The 16,061-nt window shown below is 34.4% G+C and overlaps 1 protein-coding gene across 1 annotated transcript; it reads left to right on the top strand.

Moving 5' to 3' along the window:
- The first annotated feature begins 578 nt into the window (after positions 1–578).
- On the top strand, positions 579–11,963 carry LOC117614079 (cyclin-T1-4-like). Its single transcript, XM_034342765.1, has 8 exons — positions 579–583; positions 5,658–5,791; positions 6,477–7,056; positions 7,211–7,292; positions 7,639–7,773; positions 7,887–8,062; positions 11,343–11,488; positions 11,597–11,963. The coding sequence occupies exons 1-8, from the start codon at positions 579–581 to the stop codon at positions 11,626–11,628; spliced, it is 1,290 nt and encodes a 429-aa protein (XP_034198656.1). The 3' UTR covers positions 11,629–11,963.
- The last annotated feature ends 4,098 nt before the right edge of the window (positions 11,964–16,061 follow it).

Here is a 16,061-nt window from a genome sequence, read left to right on the forward strand (position 1 = left end):
ACAGTAAATTACATACCAAATCACAATCATATGTTCACAGAGCTGCTGGTTATATATATATATGCACTCCTGCATGCTTTGGACATGTGCAAATCATGATTTCTGATAAAAACCTGCCGATTGCATTACATTATTGGGTCAACTAACTTCTAGTTAAAAGCCTTGAGCCCATCTGATCATTTGCTTGCTGTTCTTCATAAAGTTGTGATTTATTTATCAGCAAGTGATCATGCATAGAGCCCACGGTACGTTTATTTGTAAAATCTGATGCCTGCCCTGCCATGCCAGATAAGATGAGGTAGATTTGACCTTGTTGATCCATCTGGCATTAAACTTTTGCTTTGTACAGGGAAATTGTTGCTTGATACAAATATAATTAATCAAATCAAATGTGAGAAAAATAATGAAATAGTAATTTATTAAGGACGTCACTCTGTCCAGGAAAATTAACTAGATTCTCAAGACAAGAGATTTGCTCTCCAATTCCAGAATCATAGTAGAGAAGAAATAGCTTTTCGAGGCATCAAAAAGGTAATCTTGAACGAAAACAAAATTAATTGTAGTTAAACTTGCCAGCTATGAGGTATGAATACGTATACTATAATATTTCTGCAAATTAGTGGAGATTAGAGCCATGATTAATGCTATATGAAGTAATTGATTTGTATTAGTAAAGAGTTCATTGGGTCGACTTGGAGCATTTTTCTCTGAGTTTTACAGGTCAATTGGATTGGATGTGAACGGCCTTTGGAACCTTTACTATGCATCCAAAATGCCCCTTTACTATGGCTACTAGCTATCCATTTAACCGACATTCAATTTCAATTAAAAGCCTATCGTGCATGAAATTTAAGGGTATGTGTGAGAGTGTTTTTGCAAGAGCTAAAAGCACTTTCTGACAATCAAAAATATTTTTGACTGCGTTTATTTTAAAAATAAACCCAAAGAAAGTTTTTGCAACTTATTTCAAAAAGAAAGAAACTATACCAGTCAAATTGCAACCATGTTGTCACAAAGCCAACTCATTGTCCGCAATTACTAAAAGATAACATATCTGCACCAATCGACTTTCCTCTTTAGCAAAGATAGATCCACAGAAATTTGTTATAAAATTACGCCATAAACAAGCCAACGAAATAGAGACGATGATGGAGAGGGAAGCAAAGAGGATGGGAAGGGAAGGAAGTGAAAAGAAAATGAAAAATATAAGAAGAGAGGACAAAAAGTATGGTAGTCACCGCCCCAAAAGGGGTGACCGGCGGCTAGGGGTTTTCACTCTTATGTTTTCCCACCTAGGTTTAAACACGTTTGGTATTTCATCCCACCATGACCTTTAATTTGAATGCAAAAATGTACCATGACCTTTAACTTAGCAAAAAGAGAAAACCAAATAGTGGATGTGTCAATTATTGTTCGAAAGAAATAGTGTTAGCATGAGCCTTTTGTGCTGCATCACGTGATTTTGGCTTCTCTAATGTCCTTTTTGCTAAGGTATTACTCTTAACGTGGACAAATCGACGTATATACAGTATCCTATATGCCAATATTAAAGGCGACTTCAAACTTCTGAATTATTTGATTCTGAGTGCAAAGTCTTAGGGCGTTTCTCCTTGTTAGTTAATGGCATTATATCCACTTGCAATTTGCTCATATATTTTTCCAGAAGCCAGTTAGTTACTGTATATGGTTAATTAATACTCTTGTGCTCGGATTAGAGTATCAATTACCTGCACATACGTATTTCATGTTTCATACACTTTTCTTTCTATTTTTCTTGTCACATGACTCATTATTTGATAAGAGAGATAAAGAAAAATGCATATAAAACATGTTGCACGGAAGGTTTTACTCGGTCCGCACACTTTGGGGGGAAAAATAGAGCTACATACATATGGAACTTTTTCATTTTTCTTTCTTTTTAGACTAGTAGCTAGGCCTACACACCTAATAGACGTTATTATCACGTATAATCTATGTCGCCGAAAAGGACCAAAGCAATAATATTGGTGTCTTTGCTTCTCTTCCAGCTAGCAACAGTATTGTTAGTTCCATTCACGCATTATTCTCTAGCTAGGATTGGTATTTGCTGTTTGGTATGTGGATGTGGTCCTAATAGCTAATTAAGCTCCCTCTTATTTCTCCTATTTTGTAGGTGTCGTTGGCTACTCAAATAGGTAAAGCCTTTTCTCATATCAAGTTGACAGGTGTCATCTTGCATAAAAGCATTAGGGTTTTCTGTATCTATAAGTCAGCCCGTAACGTGTACGAATTAGCAAATTAACTTTGAGAAGTAGTGTGCTCCGCTGACAAAAGTTTATTGGACATTCAATAAAAGGCTTCTAGTTATGTCACGTAGAAGTGTTATCATTTATGTCACATAAAAGGTAATTTTTGACAAAATCAATTTGCCTTGTTCAAAAGGTGAGAGCACCTCCACCTAAAAGGCAAGGGCAAAGCAAAGGTAAGGCAATGTTTGACACTATTCATGTGAATAGTATCAACCTTGTATTTTTTGATTCCACCCCAAAGGGCAAGGGCAATGGCAAATACTATTCATTTTACTTTAATTTTTTTTAATACTTAAATCATTAATTTTGAAAAGCTTTTTAGATAATATTTTCGGTTGTCACGTGTCACTATTTATTAAAAAATTCTCACTTAAAATTTCATATAATATTTTTCGGATAAAATTTTCAAATTAAATTTTTGGATAAAATTTTTGGTTGCCATGTGTCCATACTTATTGTAAAAGACATTAAATTGAATAAATGAAATTGGAATAAAACGGAAATTAATTTTTTTTAACCTCATTGTCATGATTTTGACCTATTCGAACATTTGTCCACGACCCTCTGGCTTCGATGGAATAGGCCATTTGTATTTTTGCACAAATAAAATTTTGTAGTAGAAAATTTGGTGTGGAAAGTGAAAAATATTGGAAGGAGAGGAGTTTGTATGAAGATTTGGTGTGGAAAGTGAATAAAATTGTTAGGTATTTATAGGGAAAAAATCCAGAATTTTTTGGTATTTTTTTAGCCAAAAAAATCAAGGCCGTCGAATTTCAAGAAAAAATTACATCGGAGAGTCCAGGAAGCGCCACGTTGCATAATTTCGGACACCACTCGAAACCCGCACGATAAAAAATAAGTCAATTTTGAGTCAACTTGTTCTGACCCGTTTATTAAACGGGTGGGTTTCGGGTCAACCCGCTATAATACCTATCTAACCCGTTTATTAAACGGGTCGTGTCAACCCGTGTACAACCCGTTAAAAAATATAGACAAATGGAGACTTCAACAAACACACAAGGGGTTTCGAACCCCTACTATCCTCATTTCTCTCAAACATCTTATCCACCATCCTACAAACAACTTTGTGATTTTATGGTATGCCTTTTGATATTTATAATGTTTCTTTTTCTTTTGTGTTTTCCTTTCTTTTCCATCTCTCTTCTACTTTTTTTTTTTCTTTCTTTTCCTTCTTTCTTCTTTCTTCTCTCTTTTTTGTTTTTTTTTTGTTTTTGTTTTTTTTTTGTTTCTCTCTTTTCCTTTCCTTTTCTCTCCTTTTTTTTTCTTTTTTTTCCCTTCTCTTTAGTTTTCTCTCATCTCTCATTTTTCTTTCTTTCCTTCAATCTTCTCTCCTCTCTCTCTCTCTCTCTCTCTCTCTATTTTTTTTCTTTCTTTTCCTTCTCTCTTCTCTCCTCTCTCTATTTTTTTTTCTTTTCCTTATATTTTCTCTACTCTCTCTATTTTTTTTAAATTAAAATTTTTTTGGATGTGAGTTTTGTAACATGCATGTTATTCTTTATGAACCCGTTACACGACTCGAAACCTGCACTATAAAAGACGACCGAACTCGACACGACACTTTTATTAAATAGGTTGGGTTCGGGTTGAGCATTCTTGACACGTTTAAGACACAAACCCGACACAACATGACTCATTGCCAGCCCTAGCTGCACATGCTCTAAGGCAGATATACTGATAAAAGGACATCACATACATGGGAACAATTCTTAATTAAGTGTTTTTTTTCCTTCTAACCATTTGCCTAACTATTTTGTAAATCCAGTTATTTGAAATGATTTAGGATGTTTGGTAATTCTAGTAATATGAAATGCTTTTTTGGCACATGAATTTTATTTTCCATTCCCATAGAAAACCAAGGCCAACATAAATGTATTTTTTTTCATGAATAATTTGTCCCCATTAACAATTTAGTCCAACAACAAATATTGTTGGTATTCTTGCCAATCAAGTATAGTTCAGTTAGTTGAGCTGAGCTCTATTGGCCTCAAAGCAAAGGTTCGAAACTCTCATGCACCTAGAAATGTTTGTGTTAAATACCTAACACCTCCCCTCTCTTCTTCCTGCATCCCTCAATCGCTTGTATTAAAAAAAATGTTGGCATTCTTTTTTAATTTTATATTTCTAACATGGTATAATTGAAAAACTAAATAAAGTTTGTTTTCCATTCCTACACAAATCAAATATGGAAAATGATATAAAGTAGTATGTCCTAGTTACTTTCCAAACGTTATCAAACATGAGAAAGAAATCTTTCATTCTTATATTTTGAAAAAGGACATGAGAAATTTTTTTTCTATCAAATCAGTTCTACAAACCAAATGCATCTTATTAGACACATTTACCACAAAGCATTTTGCCTTGGAGATGAGCCTTGATTGCAAAGCTTGCTGTAAGTTTTCATTAATTGTAGCCATCTGATTTGGTCACATTGACATTTCGATTTGAGTATTCTTTCCTTTTCAACATGGACTCTTGTGTTACTCATTTGGTTACATTTTCAAAATGGGTGCTAAGACCATATGAGGTCACCCCTAGCATGAGCCATTGCCCACCACTCATTGATTATAGTAGATTAAAATTGATCCAATATACATGAATTTTCATAAACGTGAGGATAAAAGGCAAAACTTGATTTCTCTTGGTGGAGAAATCTCATTGGTGATGGAGATATGTAGAAACCACCACGGAGGAAGATATGCAAAAGCTATAGGTATGCAGAAATGAGAAAATTCAACATTTGTTAATTATTCATATTAATTTTAAATAGAAAATGACATAAATTGAAAACTAATATTCAAAACACGACCAACTTTTTTCCCTTCAAAATTTAGAAAACGCACCCTTTTCTAATACAGAAATACCATTTTTATCGTTGGATGGGGGCTAAAGTGAAATCCAAATGCGAATATGATATAATTTGCGGCAGGCAAAGAATTATTTAAAATCCAAATGTAAGAGGCAGAGACAATATCGTGCTACTTCTATAAAATTAATCACATATTACACAATAAATATATAATAAATGAACAATTTAGATTCTATATTGTTGAGTAAGCCCAAACGAATAGTTAATACCATATTAACTCAACTGGTTAACGCTCCAACGCTAATAAGCTTTTATAATATCTGGCAAAAAAAAAGAAGCTTTTATAATAAGAAAAAAAGAAAGAAAAAGAAGGTGTTAGCAAAATAAAAGGAAAGAAAGCTTGTGAAAAAAAGAAATTTAATTAAAATTAAATCCGATATAAGAAATTTTTACTCGAAAAGAAATACAAAAGATTCCAGAGGGGTGAAAGCGTGGATTGGGTTGTTGTTGCTGACCTTCTTATACCTGACCAAATTATAAAGCTTCTCACTTTCGTTTGGGTTTGAACTTCTTCGGGCTCTCTTCTCTCTTGTATACTCCTTTACGCTTTCCTTCTCCCAAACCCTAATTGCGATCGTATCCACCGAGGTTTCAGATCTCCATCGCTGCCGATCAGGTAATTTCTGTTGTTTTCACGATTTGTTCGTTCTCGTCGTCGTCGTTTTTCAGTTCTAAGGTTCTAATCGTTTCAATCTGCCACTTTTTTGTGCAATCAGATATCTGAAGTTGGTTAGTTTTTCGATTTTAATTCGAATTACTTAACTTTCTGCAATGATCTGCTATTATTTGTAGGTTTTTGTATTGAATTTATGTATTTTTAAGTGAAGAGCCTTGAACGGATCTGATATTTATACGTTATTGAGTATCATATTTATTTCATGCATGCGCCTACATATTTATGGATCTGTGCGTGTGCAAAAGATGATTTTGGAAGAATTAGAAGAGTTAACAAATTTGGTTGCTGGGTTCATTAAAAAATTTTGGTTACTGGACAACAGAAAATCGAACCTGAAGATTGGTTGAATATAGAGGCAGGTTGGTTCTTATGACAAGTTATAGGTTGTTTTTGTTATTGATTTATTAGTGATTATAGGAGGTCAAGTTTAGATAGGCTAGATAGTGCATAGGCAGCAACTTTTTTGATCAAGTAAAACCTTTGTAAATGCATGAGCATAACCTAAATTTTATTGTGAATAGAAATTTCTAACCATTGTTGATCACAGTGATCTCTATGTCTTGTTCGGTTTTTGTTAATTTTAGTTTTGTAATTTCTCATGGTTTGTGTATTGTTTTTAATTTAGCAGGAGCAATGTCTTTTACACGTAACTTCCGCTCCCAAGGGGGCAGTACTGGTGACGAGTATTGGCCCTCATTCAGTAGAAACGACTTCAAAAACTTCAACAACTTCAAAAACTTCAACAACTTCAACCACTGCAACAACAACTGGAACAGGAGCAGGAGCAATAGTTTCTCTAGGAATTTTAACAACTTCCATAATTACATGGGCAATTATAGGGAGCATACCGACAATTCTAATTATTCCAAGCCTGACAGTGCTCCATCATTTAAGAGGAGAAAATTTTCAGCTTCTACTTGGGGTGATGGTGCGAGACACTATTTTCCTGCCAACACATATGACTTTGCCCCTTCTATCTACAATAACTATGTTCCTCACACAAGGTCCAATGGTGATGCCTCTACATCTACTACTGGTAAACGTGACCGCTCAAAATTAGAGGAGGATGAACTGGCCTTTATGTCAAGGGATGAGATTGAGAGACGCTCCCCATCTAGAAAAGATGGTATAGATGCAGTGCGTGAAGCACATTTGCGATACTCATATTGTTCTTACCTTCAGAATTTTGGATTGCGGCTTGATTTGTAAGCTTCTTTTCTCAAAGTGTGTCTTCGTTTTTAATAAAAAAACTAGTGGCTGTAATATTATAAAGATTTTGCCAGTTGACATTGAGTTTCAAGGTTTTATTCTCTTTTTGTAAGACTATGTAATTGACAAACTATATCATATATATTCCAGGCCACAAACTACTATCGCTACTGCAATGGTTCTCTGCCATCGGTTTTTTGCTCGGCGATCACATGCTTGCCATGATAGATTTGTAAGTATTCAAGTTCTTTTGAAATTCATTGCATCTATAGAAGTTAAAAAGGTTTCCATGTGTGAATTTGGGAAAATAGTTGTATCCCTTTCTTTTAGATAATCATCATTTTTATTGTTCTCGTACAATCAGCGTTATAGCATTTCAGAAATTCAATAATTTATTGTGTTCAAAGTCTTTTCCTTTTTACTTTTCATTTTCATTTTCTTAATAACTCATTTAACCTATGTTTCTGCTCTCTTTATGTGCTATTTAGTAATTTCCTACTGTGTAATTAAGTATGTTATTGACTTACTCTGTCACTCCCTCTGGAAATTATAGTTTATGACTCTGCTTCTTTTTGCAGTTGATTGCTACCGCCGCCCTTTTTCTTTCTGCAAAGTATGAGGAGACACCACGCCCTTTGAATAATGTGTTGAGAGCGTCTTGTGAGATTTTCCATAAGCAGGATTTCAGTTTCTTGTCCTATATGCTCCCTGTTGTGAGTATCTTTGAGCCTCTATACTCTTTTCTCTCCTCTTGAAAAACCAAACATGAAAGCTGAGATTAGAATTGTACTTTCAAGCATTCTGATATGTGTTGTATGTTAAGCAGGACTGGTTTGAGCAGTATCGGGAACGGGTGACTGATGCTGAGCAAATGATACTGACCACTCTAAATTTTGAACTTGGTGTGCAGCATCCATATGATCCTCTTACGTCTATTCTTAACAAATTAGGCCTTTCACAAACTGTTTTGGTGAATCTGTCCTTAAGCTTGGTCAGTGAAGGGTAAGTTCATAGAATCCGAGGTTTCAGCGTTACATTTTGTTGAATGTCTCTACTTGGTCGTTATTTTACCCCCAGCAAAATGTTTGTGTTTGGTTACCTTAGTTGAAGAGGTAAAGCTAGCTCATGTTCAACTTAACACGATGCTACTTTCTACGTAGCCAGTTTACCTTGCATGTCTTCCTCAAAATTGTGTTAGTTTTAGGATATTCACTGTGGTTTGGGCGTTCCTATTTTTGTGGAGGAGGATAAACACTGGTTTTCTTCCTTTTCTCTATAACTTTGATGCTTGATGCTTGTCTCAATAATTTCCTTGTTTAGAGCAACTTCTCTTGTAGCTATTTTGGAATATTAATTCTTTTGGCATGCATATAATTGCAGGATGTACACAAGATTAGCGTTGATCACCTGTATGATATTCTTAGCTGGCGGATTGATATGCTGTTCATGGAAACTTTTTGATTTACTTCTGAAGTTGAACTGCCGATATGTTGTGGATGAATTTTCATAATATGCCCCATCAACTTGGTCATTGGCTATTGAATATAGCCACAGAACCTCCATAGCCATTTTCACTATTTTCTTTTAACATTCTGGTGGAGTTTATTCAGAAAGAGTCCTCTAAAGTCCTGCTTACAAACATACAGTTTGTGAGACAGGGCTTTTTGTGTGCTAGGTTTTGGAGGAAGACCATTCACTAGGCAAGGATTTATTTTGTTGTGCTTGGTAGCCCTTCCTGTCCTTGAGGCATTTTTACGAACGCCTCCAATGACTTTGCCTACTAACAACAAGCGGTTGACCAGATATCTAGGGGTTGCTTTAGGTTTAACGGAGGCTATGATAAGTGTTTTCTTTCTGCATCAGTTTTGAAAGTTTTGAATTTTTTTTCCTTATAACCTTTTGCACAAATGAGATAGTACACTGGGTTTGCACTCTGAGTGTTCTAATTTTTCTTCCTTCTTGAGTATCAGGGCTTCAATCTGATTTCAGTTTCGACCAAACTCTTTCTGATGGAAGTTTAAACCTTGGCCCAAGAATTGCAAATTGTTGTAGAAATGTTGCTACTGATGCATGTGTCTCAGGAGCTTGTGTGGGTTCTGTCTGACTTAGATGTTTTGTTGTTTTTAGTGCTGGGTTCTTTTTCCCAGTACAGAATGGAATGGGAGGCCTTAAAATATTGCCATTCATCTACCCTCTCCCCAAAAGGATGAAAAGAAAATAGAGAAAATAATAATAATGCAACACTTGTGAAGTGAAAATGAGAAAGAAATTGGCAAAATGTGCGGACAGCTCTCTCCATTAGTGAAGCTTTGAGGTGTAACTTGTTTTCCAAGATGGGGAATAGGAGGCCAGGAATTGTATCTCAATTTTGATATAGTTGCCTGGTGTCATATCATATCTATTTGGTTTAACCTATATTTCTCAGGTAATGGTTTGTCTGGATCTAGACCCTGCCCAATTATTTATCAGGGCCGAGATCTTGACTGGGAACTGTTTGGTTCCATTTACTTGTTATCAGTTATTGTCAATTGCCTAGTCCCAACTCCCATGTAAGTTCTTTTTCACAATTTTGAATAAATTTTGAGGCCAGTTCGAGTTAGTGGGCAATCTTTATTTATTTATTTTTGGCCTTGACAATATTATAATATCTTATTTAAGTTTTCCTATATTCAAACTTTATTTGAAACATTCTTTCAAGTGATGAATTTGTTTCTAGATATTTTTTGTGAAAAAAAGATAACAGTTTTCTTGAAATGGATTTTGATTTATTCAGTGTCCAAATTTATTATTTTTGTTAACTACGTTTGATATTGTATTCCTATCTTCATTTACTTGTGATAATGAGTTTGATCTTAATGCTACTATTGGTGTTATTTATGATCATTAATTTTACTACTGTCACTATGGACTGGCTATTCCTTCTGTTAGATGACTCCTTGTTTTACACAGAAGTACACAGCCATATGTATTTGAAATTTGAAAATTCCACATTCATTTATGACAGTTTGTAAAATCTCATAAAAGAATTAAATGTTTATCTTTTATAGCATATATCCTTATCAGAAAAAGAAAAAGAAAAAATCATAGCGGTTAAGATATAGTCATATACTTTTGTATCCTACTTGGTTTCATCCAGGGATGTTTTTGGTGAGGTGGAAAGGCTACCCCAGATCATTTGTACAAGTGTTGTAAGATTATGTGTACGGACTGCAGCTGGTATGAAAAGCTTTTGTGAAGACTAAAATCACAATGAGTATAGGTTCCAGAGGAAAGATTTTACTACTTTTTCTTTTTGGTCTGAGATTTTACTAAACTATGTTAAAACTTTTAGCCAATTTTCTTTAGTGAGACAAATTAACCACCCTACCCCAGTTGAATATCTAGCATTCATCCTTGTAGTTGTCTGAAAATGCCAACCATTGTTAAAATCCTTCTTCTAGGGGTGCAGTCATCATTTTGGTGTTCTAAGAAGTTCTCGGCAAGCCTTGCTTTACCCAGTGCTCCTTAGTATGTTATATAGAATAGATTAGTTGATGGTATAAGAAAAGGATATACGTGTTGTACACACGCAGTTACACACATACTGACCAGCTGGAACAAACTATAAATGACATTTCAGCTTTATCTCATGCCGGCAACATGTGTATAGTCGATGATTCTCATTGGGAAGTCAATAGTTGGGGTAATGTGTATGTTCAATGAGCATCGATGCATGTGTTTGACAAGTCTGTCCAGATCCAGCCATTGAGCAGAAGATTGTGGATTAGCTTTCAGAAGTTTGATTGTTTGCAATGCGCTTCTGCTTCCTGTTTGCTTTCTCATATGAATTGTGTACATGAGTAAAATAGCCGTGCAGCAGTTTTGGGCCTGGGAGTTTTGATGTGTTCTCTAGATGGGTATAACATGTTTGCTATAGATTTGGTACTCTTATCAGCAATCCTGCAGAGATTCTGGAAAATATTCTACCTGACTTGCTGCTTTTGTAGTTGGTAAGAAGAAAATGACCTGTTATTTCCTCATGATCAATGCTTGATTTGATGTCATTTTGCTATTAACTTTTTATGCTATATGTTTATCGCTTGTTGCTGATGTACTGTCTATCAATGTGAAAATTATGCTAAGTTGCACTGGACATTGCCTGGTGTTTCTAGTGTTGCCCCAGATGGTTTGGTTTGGATATGCTGTCTTTCTGCCTCTCCTTGCCAATGTTGGTGTTTTTCTCATAACCTTGTAAAACTGATTTCCTTCTTTTTATTTTTTTATTTATGTTTTGATTTTTCAGGCTCCGGAGTTCTCTGTGGCTCCAGTTCAAACCACATCATATTGCTGCTGGAGCAGCGTACCTTGCTGCGAAGTTTCTAAATTTGGATCTTGATTCTTATCAAAATGTCTGGCAGGAGTTCCAGGCTACACCAGATATTCTTGAAGGTATGCATGCATGCTTTGTTATCACTTTTTATCACAGGTAGAGAGGAAAATGAATTGTACATTTCCATATCCACGGTGAGAAAATGAATGCTTTGATTGTTGATGCAGATGTGGCCCAGCAGTTGATGGAACTGTTCTAGAAGAATGGAACATTGTTGTGGTGGTAGGCTTTAGCTACTTTTTTGTGGATAAAATTAGGATATGCATGTCATGATCAAGTGGGGAAGACATATACACGACTTTGCTGAGGTCTGGGCGTGAGGAGGCAGATATTCCCACCAAGATATTTTATATACGTGCCCATCTTGTGTCTCACAACTGCCCCTTCCTCTTGAAGGCATAAAAAGTATAGTTTTTTTTAAAGGTTTTTGTAACAACTTCTACCAGCCATACTCTTTTCTCGGAGTGGTAAGTTAATACAATGACAAAATCGCTAAAAAGTTGTTATTTCATGTGCTTGATGTTCTTGTTTCTACTTATATCTCTCATTTGTCTTGTCTTATCTTTATTTCTTTCGACCAAAAAAAAACTTATTTTTATTTCATGTGCTTGATGTTCTTGTTTCTATTTTAAGACTTGATTATTATACTGATGAGGGAAAATGCTTTTTCAGATTGAAGTCCCTTGGTAGTTTAGGCAATCGTTTGTATTAAAATAAAACAAAAAAGGTAAAATTCTCTTGAAGCAAAAATAGGTTATGTCGGCTGTTGTTTAACCTTTCATGAGGCTGACAATTAAGGACATTTTTTTGTGGGTTAGTAATGTAAGGATCAGGCAGTCATAGGCTATATCGGCAGTTGTTTAACCATTTGATTGCAGACGTTTTTGTTTTCGTTTTTGTTTTAACGAAATGGATTTTTTGTTGTTGCATATTTTAGATGAGTGACCTGAAATATTAAGGGTTTAAATTGTTGATTTTCATCGTGGAGTAACTCTCAGAATTCTACGAGTCTCTTCCTTTTTGCGTATGGCATTGGTACTCCGTTGGCAGCATCATTCGTCTTAAAATTTAGGGCATCTTTAACATTTGTACCCAAAAAAGACATCTTTAATGTATAAAAAACGTCAGAATTTATTGGCTAAAATATTTTTCCATCCATTTATTGGGAGGCGACATTCTTGCTCAAACTCGATGCTTGTTCCTTGCCTCCAAAGTTATGATGGGAACTCAGCAGAGTCTTGGATTTGCAACCACACCAATCATTGTTGTCAGCACCTGCCCCCATTCCATAGCGAGAGATTGTTGGAGCATCTTCAATAGTAATAGAAAACCAAACTGTTCAAATTGAAGTTTGTTTACCGATGTGGCAATTTGAAAAGCTTTGTTTGCTATTTTAATATTTTGTGCCTCACTAGACTCTTCAATTCAATTAATGCAATGTTATGAAAAAGGATGAAAAATATAAAAACATGTGAAAAATGTCTATGCACTTATTGTTTGAAATAAAAAAAGGACAATGCTCCTGGATCCTGATATATCAGGAGCCATTCCTCCTCCACAGCTGACGTGGCTCCTTAAAAAACAAGGGAGCTTTAGTTTTAAAACACAATATAGTTTACTAATTTGGAAGATAGGAACACAATTTCATCTAATTAGCATAAGGCCAAAGACCAAAGACCAAAATGTAGTGTCTAATTTTACAAAAATGTCATTAAAAAATATCAAAATTACACACAATGCCACTCCTAAAGCAAGCATACCATGTCACTGTAGACAAAGAAATTTTGATGTAATAAATTCTATTGACAAGAAAATAATTAGGGTTCGGTGGATTAAATCGTGGGCCCCGTAATTCACCCATGTGGCGTGTGACTCATCAAAATTGGATTAGTTGTCAAAAATGACAAATGGCGACATCCGACGGAGTGCATCAAACGGTTCAAGATGAAGACAAAATTAAAGGAAAGAATCTTCTGTGATTGACTTTGATTTAAATCAAATATTAATCAGGTTAATCAATTGAAGATAATATGGTTAAATTGCCAGATTATGGGAATTGATTTAAATCAAATCAGAATCCCACAAATGAAGGTTTTAAATAGGGAAAGTTATTTAGGTCAAGCATCCGACGAAAGCCTATAAATAGGAGGCTTCAAGACGAAAGGAATAAGAGAAAAAAAAAACCTAGCACTCAGAAGAAACAGAAAACTCTCTGCATTCTTCACCCTACCTTGGAAGAGCCACCAAGCACAACAAATACGTGCCGGTTCCTTCACCATAAAAATCCCAAACACCAAACAAGCTTCGTGCTACCCGTTTGATCAAGATCAAGTCTCTACGACCCTTGTATCAAACACAAATTTTCTTTAAACATTTTGGAGATCGAATCAGAGGATTCAATACAGAGATTGTAACCCTAAATTTCATCAATACAAATATTATTTTGTGCACGTGTTCTTGTCTCATTTGTCGCAGGAAATTCGTGTTTACAGTCACATGTCCATATCTGCCGGCGCGGACAAACTTCGTTGTCCTTTATTCACCTTAAAAAAAAAAAAAAAAAGATTTTGTGTCATTGACGGGACTCAAACCTTGACCCTTAAAGGAGGAAGGTCACTCACAAACCACTACACGAAACTTGATTTTGTAATATTTATTTAGTTATACAATATTTATATAAACAATCAACGGTTTAAAAAAAAAAAGGGTTATTGATTCCAATGGTCCCCCAACTATTGCCTAGTATCATTTTAGTCCACGAACTAAATTTTTCAAGTGAACCGTTCTTCAACTCTTTTTTTTGTATCAAGATGGTCCTACCGTTAAAGTATGTCAAATATTCCGTTAAATTGAAGGGCAAAAAAGAAAAATATTATTTAAAAAAAGGTTAATGACTGAAATTGTCCTTCAATTATTGCTCCAGTATCATTTTGGTCCACCAGCTAAAATTTTCATTTGAATCGTCGTTCAATTTTTTTTGTTTTTTTGGTATCAAGAAGGTCCTACCGTCAAAGTCTGTCAATATTATTGTTCTTTATTTTTGTATTTATCTTTTTTTATTTTTTTAATTAATTTAAACAATAGAGAAAACAACTATTACTTTTGAAGTCCATGTCAGCAAAAAAAAAAGCCATGTTGGTGGTGAGATTCAATTTTTTCAATTTTAAAATTAGGTACAAGTTTCTATAATAGTTTCCTTTAATTTTTAATTATTGTTTACTCTTTAAAAAATTTGTTATTTTATTTTTATATTTATGTGATTTTAATAAATTTAAACAATAGAGAATTTTTTATTATTAATTGTTAGGTCAGTCTCACCAAAAAAAAAAAAAAAAAACATGTGGCTTGTGATATTCAATTTTTTAAAATTTTTAAGTTTTATAATAGGTTTTATTTAATTTTTAATTATATATTACTATTTTAATTCATAGAGATATTTTTACCCCTCAATTTAACAATAAAATTGACAGACTTTAACAGTAGGACCATCTTGATACAAAAAAAAGAGTTGAAGGACGGTTAAAATGAAAATTTTAGTTGGTGGACCAAAATGATATTGGATCAATAGTTGGGGAACCATTGGGATCAATAACCCTTTTAGAGGAGGATACTCACCTAAAAATACGGTTTTATCCTTCGATTTTACGGAATAATGCACAGACTTTGACATATGGATCATTTTAGTACAAAATAAAAAGTTTAAGGACGTTTCAAATGAAAATTTTAGTTGGTGGACCAAAATCATACTGGAGCAATAGTTGGAGGACCATTTAGGTTATTAATCCAAAAAAAAGAAAAAGAAAAAGAAAAAGAAAAAAATATATATAATTTCAACACTTATTCACACAAAAACTGCAAATATCAATTATGTTAAAAAAAAAAAAAACAGCTACAAAAACAAAAATTAATTTTATTGAAGCAAAATGGAGGAACCAAGATGAAAGTACTAAAATAGAAATTGCGATGTAGAAACGGAAACTGCAATGTAGAAGCGGAAACTGCAATGCATAAATGGAAACTGCAATGCTGAGTTTGGAAAAAAATGCTCAGCTCCAGAGTTAAACAAAAGAAAACAATATATTTTTATTTATTCAAGACATGTTGGTAAAATAATTTGTTTCTTGCAATGCAGTTTCCAATACAGCAATGCAGTTTCCAAAAGTCCAATTTTGAGTTCCCTTGCTCTTGGGTAGTCCTAGTCTTCTCTTGTCCACCCAATTCCTCATATGGGTAGCCTCTACTCTTCAAATTGGTGAGGTTGAAGGCCAATGAAAGAAGAAAAATCCAATTGTAATTAAATGGAAACTGCACCAAATCCAATTGTAGTTAAATGAAAACTGCAATGCAGTTTCCCAAAGTCCAATTTTGAGTTCCCTTACTCTTGGGTCGTTCTACTCTTCTCTTGCCCACCCAACTCCTCATCTGGGTAGCCTCTACTCTTCAAATTTGGTGAGGTTGAAGACCAAGGAAATAGCAAAAATCCAATTGTAATTACCAAAACTGCAATGCAGTTTCCGAAACTGCAATGTAGTTTGTGCAAAACTACAATACATAACCTATGTAAAATTTCACTAAATTAAAGCTTAAATGGTATTGCAAAATATTATATGACAGTGATGACATCAACCATTT

Source organism: Prunus dulcis, chromosome 1 (assembly GCF_902201215.1).
Source record: "Prunus dulcis chromosome 1, ALMONDv2, whole genome shotgun sequence".
Classification (NCBI taxonomy): Eukaryota; Viridiplantae; Streptophyta; class Magnoliopsida; order Rosales; family Rosaceae; genus Prunus; species Prunus dulcis.